Source organism: Nicotiana sylvestris, chromosome 1 (assembly GCF_000393655.2).
Source record: "Nicotiana sylvestris chromosome 1, ASM39365v2, whole genome shotgun sequence".
Classification (NCBI taxonomy): domain Eukaryota; kingdom Viridiplantae; phylum Streptophyta; class Magnoliopsida; order Solanales; family Solanaceae; genus Nicotiana; species Nicotiana sylvestris.
In genome coordinates, this window is record NC_091057.1 from 128,856,149 (window position 1) to 128,873,628 (window position 17,480).

The 17,480-nt window shown below is 36.6% G+C and overlaps 1 protein-coding gene across 6 annotated transcripts; it reads right to left on the reverse strand.

Moving 5' to 3' along the window:
• Positions 1 to 6,437: 6,437 nt before the first annotated feature.
• On the reverse strand, positions 6,438 to 16,355 carry LOC104223750 (flap endonuclease 1). Of its 6 annotated transcripts, none has more exons than XR_710201.2 (18): positions 16,223 to 16,355; positions 16,021 to 16,137; positions 15,874 to 15,932; positions 15,313 to 15,372; positions 15,171 to 15,224; positions 15,030 to 15,078; positions 14,501 to 14,548; positions 13,749 to 13,814; positions 13,569 to 13,619; positions 13,060 to 13,179; positions 12,879 to 12,963; positions 12,213 to 12,294; positions 10,960 to 11,071; positions 10,813 to 10,869; positions 10,667 to 10,713; positions 10,392 to 10,443; positions 8,905 to 9,030; positions 6,438 to 6,543 (listed from the first exon to the last, which is right to left on the reverse strand). XR_710201.2 is itself a non-coding variant. In XM_009775248.2 (18 exons), the coding sequence occupies exons 1-17, from the start codon at positions 16,232 to 16,234 to the stop codon at positions 9,641 to 9,643; spliced, it is 1,233 nt and encodes a 410-aa protein (XP_009773550.1). In that variant the 5' UTR covers positions 16,235 to 16,355; the 3' UTR covers positions 8,732 to 9,030; positions 9,637 to 9,640. The 6 variants fall into 6 exon arrangements, 3 of the variants coding, with proteins under 3 accessions (XP_009773550.1, XP_009773551.1, XP_009773553.1); XR_710200.2 differs by lacking the exon at positions 6,438 to 6,543 and adding an exon at positions 6,611 to 6,945; XR_011405261.1 differs by lacking the exon at positions 6,438 to 6,543 and adding an exon at positions 9,637 to 9,802 and having other exon boundaries at positions 8,732 to 9,030; positions 10,590 to 10,713.
• Between the last annotated feature and the right edge of the window lie 1,125 nt (positions 16,356 to 17,480).

Below are 17,480 nucleotides of genomic sequence, written 5' to 3' on the forward strand. Positions count from 1 at the left end.
CTAAGTGGGTGGCAATTGACGTATTTTGGGATTCATGTGAAATACAAAGGTTTAGTATATGTCAATTCATGATCACAATGCAACAGATAGAGAGTATTGGGTTTGAACGGATCAGAGGTATTTTCTGTGATAAGGGTGACAGAGAAAGTGGTTAGTCAATAAACAAGCAAGGTCTTTCAAGTTGAAATCAAAGCTATCATGGCATGTGAAGGAGCAATCGCCCTCAAAGTCAAGGCCACAAACCCACCACCATGTTTAAACTCACAAGTTTTCTTTGTTTGAAACAGGGACGAAGACTATGTCCAAATCAAAGCTTGAAAGCTTGAATTTTTCAAGTGTCGCGCCCAAATTTTGTCAGCACAAAGGCTGTTTGAGAAGGTTTTTACTTGCTAGGCATTCCCCTAGTGGAGAAGGTTTTTACCTCTTACACATTCCCCTAGTTGAGAAGACCATTATCTCCTAGGAATTTTCCCTAGTTGAGAAGAACTGTACCTCATAGGCATTCTCCCTAGTCAGAAGAGTTTTTAGCTTTCCTTAAGTTCAAGGGTCCCGCCTGCAGAATAGGGTTACTTTTAGTTTCCTTAAATTATTAATCTTTAGCATTCCTTAAGTTCAGGGGTCCTGCCTGGAGAATAGAGTCAGTTTTAGTTTTCTTAAGTTATTTATCTCAAAGTTAAGGGGTCCCCCTGGAGAATAAGGTCAATTTTTAGTTCTCTTAAGTTGTTAGTCTTAGTTTTTCTTTAGTTCAGGGGTCCCACCTGAAAAATAGGGTCAGTTTTTAGTTTCCTTAAGTTATTAATCTTTAGTTTTTCTTAAGTTCAAGGGTCCCGCCTATAGAATAGGGTCAATTTTAGTTTTCTTAAGTTGTTAATCTTTAGTTTTCCTTAAGTTCAAGGTCGCGCCTGGAGAATATGGTCAATTTTTAATTTAATCAAGCTCAGTTTATATTTTTCCTTAAGCTCAATCTCACATGAGACATCCTAATCGAGTCTTTAATTTTACTCTCATCATTGCATCTTTCATCAATAGCATAGTTGATTGATCACGCCCAACTATGCCTTATAAAAAGGACAATGTGGTCGTTGCAAATATGATCCGGTTTACAAGTCCGGAGTCGAATCCCACAGAGAGCTAACCTATCAATCACAATCTTTAGATCCACTAAACTCTTCAGAACCAGCTTCCCAAATGTTTGAATCACAAGTTGATGGTTTCTTTAGTAACTAAGATTGCAAGTAAATTAAACAAGCTGTAAACTAAAACGCTTAAGGTTGTAAACAATGATGAGATAAAGCTAAGGTAAAGATTTCCCCTATTGATGGAATCTCTTCTGTTTATGCTTCATACAAATGTACCAACACTTCTCTATCAATCATGAACGCTCGTCTTACCATAAATCTCTCCCGAATAATCACAGTAATATACTATTGCACTCTTCCGAGATACACTAGCTAACTTTAATTAACAGAGTTCACTTAAGATTGCACTCAAGGCTTCGTTATCCCTAATCCCGCCTTTAAACCCGCAGTTATAGATTCCTCTTATACTTTAGGAGTGGTGTTATTCAACAATAACCTAAATATGCACTCTCTCCCGAGTTATGCACACTAAATAGGCACAGCTAATTGAGGATCCTGTCAATTAACTACAACAAGAACATAGTTGAATAAATAAAGATTGAAACTAGCAATTTGTATTCACATAAACAAGAAGTTCATCCCCCAATAGGTTCCATCAAAACCTTAGACAAAAGATTTAGCTACTCATAACTATGGGTAAATAAACTAAAACAATATTCATCATAAAACTTGCAAGAAAAATAAAGATAAGAAGAAACCAAGATGTTTTGGGTGATCTCTCACACTTGTTCTTCTTCCAAAAATACTCTCCAAAACAATACATGCCTCTCTTGGGCGAAGTCTAGTGTTTAAAATAGGGTTTTGGGCTAAAAATCCCGTGTTTTGCACTTTAGTCCCTGAAATTTCCGCCTCCTGCCGCGGTTCTACCGCGGTCGCGGTCAAACCGCGGCCAAACATGGCCTATGATTCTTCAATTGTCTGCGTCTGCACTCTGCCGTGGTTCTGCCGCGGTCGCGGTGAAACCGCGGTGTTTCATCCTGTTCCGTTTGGAATTTGGACAAACGCAAAACATGAAAGTTGTAGCTCTTTGCGTTATATTTCTAACCATATATTATGGAGCCAAAATGGAGTTCTGAGTAAAAAGTTATGTGCATTTTACTAGACAGTGTGCAATATGCTTCATCGAGTCTTCGTTTGTTCTCAACTATCAAATTTGACCCCCGAACACGATCCCGGCTTAATTCCTTGAGCTTTTACTCAGACTTCAAAGCTTCAAATCACTTAAATTCATTCCATAACATCTTATATAGCTCGAAATCACACCTACAAGGCATAAAACACATAATTAGTGCAAAACACTAGCGATTAAAGCGCAAACTCAACTAAAGTGCAGTAAATTAGAGTGTAATAATCAACTAAAACACGCAATTATAGCCCATCATCATTGATTTATAGTATTGCTAACAACTCACAAATTTTCCTAGTGCAAACTGGGGCAGAAAATTTTGTTCGCTTGTTGTTTTGATTGTAAGCACCAAGAGCCCGCCTGAAGAACAGGGTTAACTTTCAGTTTTAAGTTCAAGTCAGAGAGGCGTCAGGAGCCCACCTGAAGAACGGGGTCAACTTTCAATTTCGTTCAAAATCAAGCAGGAGGATCCCGCCTGAAGAACAGGGTCAGCTTTCAGTTTACAAGTTCAAGTCGGAGAGGCATCAGGAGCCGGCCTGAAGAGCAGGGTCAACTTTCAGTTTTCAAGATTCAAGTCAAAGACAGCAGGAGTCCGCCTGAAGAACAAAGTCAACTTTCAGTTTTCAAGATTCAAGTCAAAAACAGCAGGATCCCGCCTGGAGAATATGGGCGATTTTTAGTTCAAATCAGAAGTAGCACGAGCCTACTCGAAAGACAAGGTTTGCAAGCTTAAGTCTACTAAAATTTCATGTTTATTTCGAAGTCAAAGAAGCAAGAGCCCGCCTGAAGAACAGGGTCAATTTCCAGTTTTCTTCAAATTCAAGTCAGCAGGATGTCCACCTGAAAAATAAGGTGAATTTTCAGTTTCGTGTTGAAGGAGTAAGTGGAGATTCAAGACAAGGAGTAGATAGAATTTTGTATTTTTCTTTTATTTTGCTGTAAAATTTGCTTTCAATTTTGATGTAATAACAGGAACCGCGGACCGGAACCTCTACGGCACTTCACTCGACTCTCCACCTCGGTATCCTTCTCTACTTTTCCTACTTCTAAACTACACGTGGCCTGATTTTTTTATAACCAAGGATATGTAGGCAGCTCAAATACTAGGGCTCGGTCACATTCTCCTTTCTTTTAGTTTTTGGTCTCTATTAATAAGGGTCGAGTCAAAAATCATATCTCGTCGTTCTTTGTCTGAAAACTCCACGTGTTTCCAGTCAAAGAGGGGCAGCAGTAGACATGTAATTTTTGACCCTCCCCGAAATTTTGCACATTTTAGTGTTTAAATATTTAGTCTAGGTCTAATATCGCTATTTTAACTAGCTTTGATTCTTTTACTTTATTTTATCACAAAAACGAAAATTACAAAAAAATAGTGTCATTAATGTTTTGTAGTCATACTATTTTACTAGGATTTTTATTTTTATATAATCTTGAAAACTACCAAAATAGTTTCACAATATAATATTATTTATTTTAGTTAATTAGAATTAGTTTTATATTTTATATTATAAATTTTATATCATTTTTAGAAGAAAGAGTATGAAATTTGAGGCTAGTTTTGTTTGATCTTAATTCAAGAGGTCCAAAGAGATGGCCCAATTTTAAAGCTCAAACTCTAAGACCCCCTTCTCTTATTCTTTTTATACACCCTAACACAAAAACCCTAGAGACAGACCTAAGAGCTCCATCAGCATCCAACAACCCCTCCCAGAACCACTGCCGCCTCTGCCGCCCTCACTGCCGTCGCCAGCCACCCTTAACCTAACCTCTAAAAGATCCAGTTGTCGCACCACCTATCTCCGCCGCTGCCGGAAAACCATCACCCCTAAAACCTAGGACCCTTCTTCTTCACACCCCACCCTTCGATCTCCCAGCGGCACCCCAACATTTTCCACCAAAAACCCTCGAAACACACACACAGAAGAAGAAGCTAACAGCCGCCCATCTCCTCACCCCTCTGTCAGAGCTGCACCCTCACCACCACAGCTCACCGTAGAAGAACCAGCCACAACCCCCCCCCCCTCCCTCTCTTATCTTTCAGTCACCATACCACTTTTTCAAACGCCAGCACACCCCCACACGGCCACCCTTCAAAAACGAGCAGCCAACAGAGGGGAAGAGAGACATGATTTTTGGTTTATTATTTAGATTCAGAAACATATACAAAAAATGGTTCTATGATTTGATTGAATTTCGATCAAAGTTTCAAAAAAAAATCAGAAAAATACAAACAAAAAAGGAAATACAAACAGAAAAATTCAAGTTTGAGATTGAGATGAAATGAGGAGTATTTGGTTAGCACGTGAGACTGAGCGTGAGATCTCTATTTTTAGTTAATATTTCAGGCAATTGTTTTTAGGGTATAAAATATGAGTATAACTGGAAGCACTTGAATAGAATTGAACTGGCTTTGTTCTTTAAGTTAATACCAGGTCCAATTTCATAAATTATTTTTAGAATCTAGAGTTAATATTAGAGCTAGTATATGTTCGAGTTTCGGTGTGCGCTTCTCAATTACTCGTTGTTTGTTCCTGGTGCATTAATGCAATTACTTGGCTAAATACAATGATATAAATTTAGTTTGTCAGCATTCTTAAGAAAAGAAAGTAAATTGCTTTTGGGTCACAGGGTGGTGTTGAAAGATAAAAGAATCTGATTAATTGAAATTGAATGAAAATCGGGTTATCGTCATTGTCTGCATGCGAAGGAAGATTACTACTATGTTTATTTTGTTTATTTACTATATCTTTTTATTTTTAATCTCTAGGAGCATGCTTAGGACGGCCACACTCGGATAGGCAAATCTTAGGTTTTCTTTATTTTATTTTTATTTGAGGGGAGAGGTCGTTTCTTTTAGTTTATTATCCGGGGAATGCCCCGCGAAATTTGTATATATTTTTATTCGGGGTATGCCCCAAAGTATTTGTATTTGGAGGCCGAAAGTAGAACTCGTAGTATTTTTATTTTTATTTTTCTATTAGGTGGGAACGACCTCGAACCTCCTTTGTGTTTATTTTTCTTTTCTGTGTTTATTTTTACCTCAATTTGAATATTTTAAAAGTCAACTAGATCATATACGCAACCGTACTAGTTATGAGACTCGGGGAATGCCTAACACTTCCTCCCCGAGTCAAATGAATCCCCTTACCCAAATCTAATGTGCGGACTTAGTTTTGGAGTCCAAAGTATTTTTTTTTAAAAAATTAAACGGTAACCTAACACACCGAAATCAAATGTCAGGTGGCGACTCTGAACAATCTTTTAAAACACAATCTTTTGTCACCTTTGAACTTGAAAATCCTTCTGAGCTTTACAAATCTTTTTATATATTTTAAAGAGGGTTAGTGAAGTTAAAAAAGGGATGTGACACGTATCGAACACTTTTTATTTTCTTCTCCATATGATACAGTTTACATTCACGCGTGCCATAAAAAAAATCTCACAGTAAGAGCGAGTACCCAGATTAATAAAAAAAATTGTTCCACCATATATTTCCATATCATATGGTAATTATCTATAAGACCACTTCCAATCTATACCTGGTAATTGGTAAAACGCAGGAAAAATGTGAAGTAAAAATGCGTGGCGTAGACCCAATTAAGCGTAGTGCAACAGGCAAGCCATTTATTATTTGGAAAGAAAAGTAGAAGGAGCTCAACTAGAGTTCTGCTGAATTAGATAATCGATGAACGTTTGAGCAAATATTTTGGGTTAACTTTGAATCAGACCTACGAGTTCAACTTTAGAACCTCAAATACTAGTGGTTTCGGCCAGAGGTCCAAATTACAAGTTACTTCATCGATACCACCAGTCTCGAACTCCATTTCTTTAGTTGTATGTAATCACCCACTGGAAAAAGAATTTAAGATTTTTGCTATTTAAGTTGGTGTTTTGTTACGGGCAATGTGATAGTATCTCCAAGGGCAATCTTTTCAAGTCGGGGCTATACTATTCATCGACTCCCACATCTTTCTGCAATGGTTTTTGGTTTCTGTAGTTAACGGATTCTGCGCAGGGGCGGATTTAGGGTGGCAGAAGGATGTTCACCTGAACCCCCTTCGCCGAAATATTACACTGTATATGTAAGGCAAAATCTGTTTTTTACCTCTATATATTATGTTTTGAATCCCCTTAACACAACCCAAAAGCATATCTTAGTAGTCAAGGGGATTCAAAACCTTTGTAAGGTCCTCGGTTCTATTCCCACCAGCCATGACCTTTTGAACTTTTTCCTTTTTTTGAACCCCTTTGGTGGTAATCCTGCCTCCGCCACTGATTCTGCGAGCAACAAGACAATGCCTAAGACTCGAGAGAAGTAAGCCATCACATCAACTGTGCCAAGGGCTAGATTAGGATTGTTTTGTGCATTAAGTTGTACATGCAACCGACAGCAATGCCAACTTACATAGGACGAGAACCGTAGGGTAATCTAGATTTATACATTAACATCAAAGTGTGACAAGTGCTAGATTAAAAAACAGTTTCAGATGCCCAGTGCACTAACTATTTCCTACCGACACCAATTCATTCATTAGAGAAGGGAATACAGAACACATGAAAGAAACGAGACATTTGAAAGGAGGCCTGACTAATTGGAGTATTTCCTTCCAAAAGAACAAACAAAATTGAGGCACCAGCTACCAAGGGTCTCCGCAAGCAGCATCGCGACTGAACCGCTGACTGTCAGTCCAAGGAGATAGAGGAAACCACAATGCATTATTGTTTCCACAAAGAGAACAAAAACGAAAGACATGAAAGTTTAACTAGCGTCAAGTTAAATCATGACGATACTAAGTGAAACGCACATCAAACTTTTTACACACTGTTAATTGATTGTAGGCTAGGAACCTGTATTTTGGCTATATTATTACACTCAAGTTACTACATTCTAAATGTATTTAAGCCTAATTGTTAGTACTTGGTACTTATTATGTGTGTTATGTTGTGTAGGATATGATTTCGAGTGAAGAAGCAAGTTTGGAGCTAAAATAGATGATTTGGAGCTTTGAAGCCTAAGTAGAAGCCCAAGAAATTAAGTCGAGATCACGTTCGAGGGTCGAGGACAAAGTCTGGATGTCAAAAAGTGAGGGAAAAAGATTACTCTGAGAAAAATGCACTACCGCGCCGCGCCAGGCGCCGCGAGGCACGGGGTGCTAGTGCAAAATTCATGCAGAGTGAAACTTTTAGCTCTCTGATAAACCCATGTGCGCGCATGGGGCGGCGCTCTAGTACAAAATAGTGCCCAACTTTTCCTACTTCAGTTTGAAAATGTTAGTTTCGTCCGGGCTCGTTCCTACATGGTATAAATACACCAAAAAATACGATTTTTAGAGGACCTTTGACCTAGGAACTATTGGAGAGCATTGGAGGCTTCAAGACACAGTATTTCATTATCTTTCCATCAATTCACTACGCGAGTTTGGATTGTAATGTTGGATTAATGTTTTCTATATTCTTAAACTTACTTACGATGACTTTCTCCATATCTATGGAGTAGTTTACCTTAGAATTTGGCATGATTTAGTGACTTGATTGTTATCTATGGATTTGATTATTATTTGATTGCCTGAATTTATCGGAAGAGCTTTAATGCTAGTTGTGATTTTATTCATTATTGTGTTTAATCGGAAGAGGAGCATAATATTGAATATTGTTGCAACGCATGCCTTAATTTATTTTGGTACTTCCTTAAAGTAATCAAAAGAGCTTTGTGATCTACTTTTTGAATTAAGATTGAGAAATATTCGAGAAAGTTTCTCTTAAACTATTCTTACCAATAGATTCTTGCAAGTTCACCGCACTTCATATTAGCTTTATTTGAATAGTTTAGGTTTAAGAGTCAAAATAATAGGATAATAACATGTTGAATTCAAGAGAATCAATAGACCATTGAGTGAAATTTAACAATGTCAATTCCAGGATAACAATCTTGCACTTATCATGTCATGACCTTACTTCTCACATTGATAACAACCTAACTCTGCTAGTCTCTAGTTCTTCTCCATCAATTGTCAATTGTTTTACTTTTAGTGGTTCATTGTAGTCTGTACTCATCCCAAATCAAAGTGTTGAACCTCTTGAATAGCATTTAACCCAGAAATTACTTGAACATTATTTAAATCGAATCCCTATGAAAACGATATTTTACTATATTATCTTTGACTAGCGAGCTTCAGTTTTGTGCTATGTTTTGCACTCATCATTAATCCAAAGTTTGGAAGTACTTGTGAATAGATGATCCAATTCTTTTTTTCTTCACTTGTACACTATGGAAAAGAAACAGTCATTTTTTATCTTCTCTTCCATTACATTCCAACTACGAATCCTTGATATCTCTTCAATTACATACTGCAATTCCTATCCGGTTTAGATCTTGAAAACTGCATGTAATATTGGTGCATTGAAAGGACACCAAATTACTATGCAGAAACCAAAAGGATTTCTAAATCTAATTTTGAAGTCGACAAAAATCCAAAGGAAACACATTAGCCACTTCAATTCAGTTGACATCTTATACACCAAGTAGGCTCGATACATGGGCAATGGTATTTGGGAAAACTTATCAAAGTGCCATCAGAATCTATGTTGCAGACAAAGTCAAAGTAGATAGCAACCTAAATTAGGTCAAATCATCTTTACCTGACAAGGTAAGAAACCATCACTTTACTGCAAGCTTTAACTTGATGCTAACTACTTCTTCTTCTTACCACCACCAGCCTTTGATTTCTTGTTAGCAGCTCCTTTCTCAGTAGTCTCAGCTGTTTCCTGTGACCAAATAGAGAGTCATATTAAGATCCCATCTTCACCCAAAGATATGTCGTTTCAGAGTAGTTATTCTGTTCAAAAATTTACTAAACCAAAAATGTGACAGATAGAAAATAATACCAAGAGTACTTAGCTTAAAAACATACTAACTGTTGTCCATTTGAAATCAAAAAGTATCTGTTAACATAATAACTTCCAGCAAAAAGATGGACCAAATTTTTCAAAATGCAGTTCTCAAAGTCATTATCCCTACTGCCAGCTCAACCTATGTAGTCATTATTTTTCAGCTTGATGTTTGTCTGTTCACAAGTAGTTCATGGACACAATTTTTAAGAGGATGATTTTGAGTTGGACCACCCTTTTTTATTTAGAAAGGTAACAAATTATGTTTTTCTTTTTTTAGAAAGGAGGATGATTTTGAGTTGCACCGCCTGTATCTTCATGAATTAACAATTTCTATTCTTAATCTTCTTCAATAAATTTCTTTTTCACAGGTTCAGTATTCAATATTCAGCACGGCAATCTTAGCAAAAGTAATACCTAAATTAGAGAATTTTGAACTATGAATGGCGAAAACTTAGAGATCAAAGTTCATGAGGGGTTTACAGCATCATGTGCCAAAGCAGACGTGTCTTGATAACGGCACGGAGTAATTAGATCCCAAATCTAAAGACGGGAAGATTTGGCTGCCAAGGAGCATGGGTCTGGATTGTACGGAGAGTGTCTTAAACTTGGTAACAGGATTTGGAGATACAAGAACACATTTAGTCCCCTGTGAGCCAATGTACCAAAAGTTATGGGGCAACCAATTATAATTTGGAATAAACATTAACAAATTCTATATCTAGTATGGGCATACTTTTTCGGACAAGGCTATGCCTGAGAAATTTGTATTCTAAGAGAAAGAAACTTCTTGGGTTTCGGAAAACCACTACAAATGAAAGATGACCCAAAATTGATATTCAATCCCACGAAAAAGATCAACATAAGATGCACAAGATACGATTAAAAGGAAGACAAAAGAACATAGCCAAGTACTGTCCATAATACACGTAAGTTACAGTTGTTAGTTAAGTGAATATAACATATAAATGATATCCAATTCTTCTATCGCCAATAAAAGGAAAGCAATTGAATAATTTTGGCAATCATTAAATGTTATCCTAACAGTAAATGAGTAAATTAATTTTGAAATAACACTAAACAAGGGTCAGAAAGTTTAAATAAAAAACCAAAAAGAGATGCCACAACTACGGACAAACCATAGCAGAATATCCAAATATCTTTGTTAGTTGAATGTTTCTTCTGCATTAAGGGCTCTATTTTCTTTCTGGGGGGGGGGGGGAGAGGAAGAATGGTACCTTTCTTTTAACTGGAGCAGATGTGCTAACTGGTTTAAAGAATGATTCTAGCCTGTTCAAGAAAGAGACCACAAATTCACAAAATGTGAAACATCATGGTTAGAAGATACCACAAAAAATTACCAATACACACTAGAACATCATACGTATATTAAGGCTTTTACAAGGTGAAATAATATTCAAGGTCCCAACACCCACTTTTGAAGAAGTTTAGGGAATGGCAGTTCTTTCCAACATCATTAACCATCAATAGATTTTTGCTAAGCAATTCATACCGTCCCTGAGAAGACTTGGTCTTGGCTGTCTTGATCTTTTCTACTGCCTGCACAAAGCCAGAAGCAAAGTAGTTAGTTGTATTCTTTTAAAGGTGGAAGAAACTGTCAGATAGAGGCAAAAGGTTCAATGGAAAAGGGAAATATACCTTTGTAACTCTATCAATGTTGAATCCATTTTCCTTCACCAGAAAGTTAATCAATCCCTATTAAAGAGTAAAAGTATAAAAATGAAATTTCTGTTGAAAATCATTAACAACCAACCAAGAAAATCAGAACTTCAGTTAAAAAATCACTTCTTCGTCAGGAGCAGCCCACTTTAGTTCAGTTTGCTCATCATCTGTAACTAATGGTTCCTTGAAGAGCCGTCTAGCCTCTTCATATGGCCAATCATCAGGTATTTGATATCTGCAATAGGATCGACAATGAAAATACTTTAAGCAACATATGATGTAATCATGGTGAATTCAACTGCCGATCACAATCTACCAACAATATTAGAGTCAAGTCCACCCCACTCCGCAAACCACACAACCCAAAAAAAGGTGACAGATGGAGACAGAAAAGATAGAGAGCAGGGAGAGTACTCAAGTATGTCAATTACTTGGCATACTTCTCTCTTGAAATTTTTTGAAAATTATTGTAACTTGTTTTTTATAACCCAAAAAAAAAAAGTTACACCGGGCTGCCCTTTTTTTTTGCTTTTTTATAACGAAGAAATCCTCAAGGGCCAATAGCACACGGTTCAAAACACAAGTAGATAATGGGCCCGCATCTCAACCCTTCTCTACTAAAATACCAGGCTTTGTCTATGGCAAGGTTCGAACCAGTGGCATGCGCTTAACCCACACATCAGGAGTAGCGCTTTTGCTACTAGACCACATATTTTGAGATAAACTATTTTAAAGAAAAGGCAGCCAAGTCTAGGCTGTGTATAATAGATCAAACGTGGTCCAACCCGACCCGGGACTCCACACATACCGGGAGCTTAGGGGTCATTTGGTTCAGTTCGAGGATATCCCATGGGATTATAATTCTGGGATACCCTATGGGATTATCTATCCCACCTTTTATGTGAGATAGCTCACACCACCATTTTGGTATAAATTTATAGTGGTATTAGTTAATACCACCAATCAAACATGGGATAACCATAATCCCAAATTTTACAGGGATTAACATCCTTATCTTGGTAATCAAACGACCCCTTAGTGTACAGTCTATCAAATAGTGCTAACCCGTAAAGGCTCCAATAGTAATCGCACTAAAAGTGGAAATGCCTTTAGGTTTACAACAAACTCCTTTAGAAGGAATTACTAAATTTTTAACATCTCCCCGCTTTTTCTGCCTTGAGAAACAAGAGAACTAATAATAAACTAGCTCATGGAAATAGTTTCTGTGATCAACTAGCTTATGGAAATAGTTTATGTGTCATTTTATCAGGATTAGGATAAGTGAAGACTGCTGCAAAGGAGAGCTAGTTAACTACCAATGAATGCATTCACATATATTTGATGAATTCAGTTCCATAAAGCATCAAATGAAGTACCTCTCTTTGTTAATATTCTCCAATATGCTCTCCATTGACCCATGTTGGCGTACAAGCTTCAAAGCAGTCTGGGGCCCTATGCCTATTGCATAGATTAAAGATTAGATACCAAGAACTGTTGCTCAAATCACTCAAAATCATGAGTTACAGCATAAGTAAAGCTTGTAGCAAAAGTTCCCCAGATGCTAATGTAAGATTGATTAGGCTTGGGTAAAACTTTTGTAAAGTGCAAACCAAAAAAATGACATTTAATGTAGCATGCATAAGAAACACGAGTTACCATCGGGGACTAGACTTGAAAATGATTTATTTTTTGGTTTGGGTGTGAGGTTGGGGGGGGGGGGAGAAGAAAACGCAGCCTCTAACAACACTTGGTTACCACTCTAACCCAGGAAGCAAAGATGAGAATAGAAGGCAAGGAAGCTACTATATGGTGACAGTATGTAGCCTAAGATCCAAATCTACACACAATCATTTAGTAGAAGGCTAGAAGCACACATACATCTCCCTTATAACAATCCAACCACATATGCATTAAGAGTCGGAACCAATTTACTTATCACCAAAAAAAAGGAGGCAGAAGCTATATGAGCTCGTAGATTACTGCAATCTATGCAATGCAGTCAAATGATTTTTTAACAGAGATCTAACCGACAAGCATGGTACCTCGGATGCTATCACAGTAATCACATCCACAGAGAATGCACAAGTCAATGAACTGATCCATACTAAGTTCGAGCTCCTCTAATATCTGCGATAAGATATAAGTATATATATATATATATATTTATATCAGAGATTATGTACTTGACATCAACAAAAAAGAAAGTGTTCAGGACCATTTTACCTGGGAGATATCAAATTCCATCACTGGAACCTTTTTGGAGCTAGGATCCATTAAATGGCGAAGAAACCTTGAAGCTCCAAAAGTTAAGGAATCCATATCTTCTGAGGCTACAGCATAGACCTGACAAGCAGAGGAACTCTTTCTCATCTGATACCTCATCTATAAAAATGATACCTCGTCTATAAAAATGCCCGACGAATGACTGGGAAGTGAAAAAACTGACAGAATTACACGTCACTACTCTTCAGAGAAACATTTCACTGTCAATCCCCACCAAATCTCTGAAGTTTTCATTATAGCATATGTGCAAATGACTATACATACCATGAAGACACTTAATTTTGCAAATTTAGGCCTTAAATATATACATTACAACATTAAAAATTAGATATTCCAATGATATGAAGCATCAAACAAGTTACAGGTAATCTGAGCATGTCATTAGTGATGTTTGCTTTAATACCAAGGCATAGTACTAAGCAATTTATTATTTGACAAGGAATACATGCCTTTTCGGCCTTGCAAAGTGCAGCACACTGAGCCTCTGCTTCAGAAGGAGCCTAAGGAAACCATCAAGGGAAAAATTTAGACTTTCCATCGCATCAGGGGCAAAAACTGTACTTTGCAGACATACCATTGTATGTAAAATCACGTGAAAAAAGGTGCAGCGAATGCCATATCAAACTCACCTCAACAACAGGTACACCCATCAGTCTAAGAAGTTTCTTGCAGTCATCATTGTGTTGGGGTGTAACCTGAAAATCAGGTATGTGTCATTCAAATACGTGCACAGGTTTTGGCAATTTACCATGTAAAAAGAGGGTTGGAATCCAAAAAAATTGGGAGCTTTACAAGCCAAAGCATACTATACAATGAGATATCCCATATTTCACAAGAAGTCATTGTATTCAAAGTCTCAAATACTTCAGTGGTATTAGTAGCTACAATTGCACCACACACTTGCCAACCTTACAAGTGTATTAAAAAGTTATTCTAAAATTAATGACTGAGAGCTGAAACTTCTTTTTCTACACAGAACCAGCAAATTTATGTTGAAGAAGGTTGTAAATCATAATTCAAATGCAGAAAATCAATATGGTTACAGGCTTTGGAGTTTGAGCATATATGTGCTTCGGAAACATTGTCAGCACAACATGACATTAAAGAGTGAAGCTCAACAGATTATGTGTAAACAAAGGCGCTTCCTCCTCTTGACATTATTACTTCTCTCCGTTGTTGTACTTTTTCAGCACAGTTTGACAAATCTTGTATTGGTAGATAACAGAACAATAAGGGTTTGAACCATCTGCAGTGCAACAAGATCAAAGGAGCAGTAGACAAACGCTATTTCTTGTTGGAAGCAACTAATAAACTTACAACTGTTCGGAAATCTGGTAAAACAGGTAGCACTCCTAAAGAATAAAAATATTTAAACACCCACCTTTACGGTTCTCTTGCTGAATTTCTCAATATCCTCCTTGTTGCCAATCTGTAATCAGAATGCAACTATATCAATTATGTGAATGTACACACAAATGAGGAAAAATAAAAAGTGGACCAAAAACATAGAACATGTCATACACTTTCCCAACCCTTTTCCTAGGGTGGAAGATACAACAAATTAAATTCAGTATTGAAATTAGCTCAAACAACAACCACAATCCCAGCATAATCCCACAAGTGGAGTCTGGGGAGGGTAGTGTGTACGCACACCTTACCCTTACCTAGAAGGTAGAAAGGCTATTTTTGATAGACCCTCGGCTCAAGGCAAGATGAAAATAAGGCAGTAGCACAAGCATTAACAACAACAAGATAACAAGAAAATGAAGCAAAGGGAACAACACATAAAACTAGAAATCTAACAATAATGTCGCACCAAATTAACACTAATTTTACTATTAACACTAATATTACTGGTATGTAAAATAAACACAATAAGCCCACAAGAGGTACTAATTTAACTATCAAACCTCTGTAGCCTTAGCCAAATCATCTGTGGCATCTTCCCTTCTAGAGTAACTGCATAGACAAGAAACAGGGTCAAAACATGAATAAACAGGCAGTATGTCGTGGATATAATACAAAGAGCATATAAAGGAAGCTAATAGTACCGTTTTGCAAGTTCTTGTTTCTTCAGATCTGGGGGTTTCCCATCAAAAACATAACTGTTACAAAAGATATACAATTACTGAAAAGGAACAAGGCAAGAAAGGGACAAAGGAAAAAACACAAACACCTAAAGCAGCAAATTACACTGGCTTGATTCCAGCTTCCAAAAGCCTAATTGTCCGGGAAAACATCCCAACCAAATGACTGCAAATGCACACAGCTATCATAATTAATAAGAGTGACAGCTTTGTAATGTCAACTTCAGAGTAGAATCATATAAAGCCTAACATAAACAATTATATAAAACAACACGTACACAACTATGGTCCATTTTAATCTTTAAAGCAACAAACAAGACCCAAAATGTTAACCCTACAGTTCATTTTAAGACTATTACTATCTGTGGAGTAAAAAAAGTTTTCCTTTTGACTACGAAAATAAAACATTTTTATTAAACAAAATTGCAACTTATAATACTTGTTAGCTAGTTTCTATATTTGTAAATATAATTATTTTTTTAAAAAAAAAAAACTTAACAAACCAATGTATGAATTAAGACTAGATAGCCTGCCGTTATTCTTCTTCAAACATGAAGGATTCGAACACTCTGCGTCTAAAGGCAGTCAGAAATCATCACAAATTGCAAAGAGTAAAGTCATGTTTCAGACAAATTAGAAGGAAAAAAAAAAGTATAATTTAATATACCTAGTAGTTTCCCCAGCTTCATTCGTGAGCATTTCCGTACCGCTTCGTCCTACCACAATCTATACAACAGAAATTCACCATCAAATTACCCAAATAACTGCACATGCATTAATAGAGAATGCACACTGAACAGGTAAATGTACATACCAGGAACTGGTAAATGCTCATACTAGCGTCGATGGCTATTTTACGGCCAAAATAGCTCTCAAATTTCTGCTCTTTCATTCCCCTTGGCGCATTGTCCGCCAATAGCTTCGTTAAACCCTATAATTCACAGAGAAACAGTTCATTTTATGAAATTTCTAAAGAAAAATTGATGGATTAAACACTATATTCCGCGTAAACATACCTTAATTCCCATTTTGGGGGATAAAAATCAGAAAAACTATGTCACAGCAAGATGAAAAGAAGAAGCTCTAATTTCTCAAAGGTTGGGTACTAGGGTTTAATCTTTCCCGCCTCTTTGGTATATATATATATATATGTTGTATATCCATAAGTCTCGTATTACACGCTTGGTTTTGCTCGTATGTTTCGAGTTTAATTTTCTGAAATTTCCACTTGGCCTGGTTATTCGCCACGTAAGAATGTGACTCCACGGTGAGCCCAACGCGTAGGATGTCACTCGGACAAAACAGCTCGTGAACAGCACGCGTCTCGCGGATAATCACTCTGCGGACTCGTAACAGGTAACGTATGTCACATATGTTATTCCCATTTGAAACAAAAACTGAAGAAAGGTAGATTTTAAGTTTTTTTTTTAATACTAAGTGGGCGTTTGGACGTAAGAATTGTAAAATTTTCAAAAAAAAAGTGAAAAAAATTTCAAGTGAAAATAGTATTTTAAAATTAGAGTTGTGTTTGCGCATAAATATAATTTTGGGTTATTTTTGAAATTTTGTGAGTGATCTGAGTGAAAATTTTGAAAAATAACTTTTTGGAGTTTTTCAAATTTTCGAAAAATTTCAAAATTTATTTTCAAGTGAAAATTAGAAATTTTATGGCCAAATACTGATTTTCAAAAAAAAAGTGAATTTTTTTCAAAAAAAAAAGTGAAAAAATTCTTATGTCCAAACGAGCTCTAAATGTGCAATTTAACTTATTATTGTAAGCTACTATTTGTTATGAAATAAAGAATATAAAGTAAAGACAAGTATAGAGAGAAACTGATATATTATTCGAATTCAAACTGATGTACATAATGAACTGAAATCTCTTCTATTTATAGAAGAAAGGAAGCTGCTCTGTAAGCTGCTACTACAAGTTGTTGTGTAAGCTGCTACTACAAGCTGTTGTGTAAGCTACTATAAGCTGTTGTGTAAGCTGTTGTGTAAGCTGCTACAAGCTGCTGTGTAAGCTGCTGCTGTACCACATATGGATAATCTTCTACTGAGAGCAATATTTATCCATAACGGAGTACTGAATGGATAAGCTTATTATACCCGGTATGGATAATCTTCTACCGGGGGTAATGTTTATCCATAACTGGGTACTGAAAAGATAAGCTTATTATACCCGATATGGATAAACTTCTACTGGGGGTAATGTTTATCCATAACCGGGTACCGAAGTGATAAGCTTCTTCAGGAAGCTTATTTCCAATATAG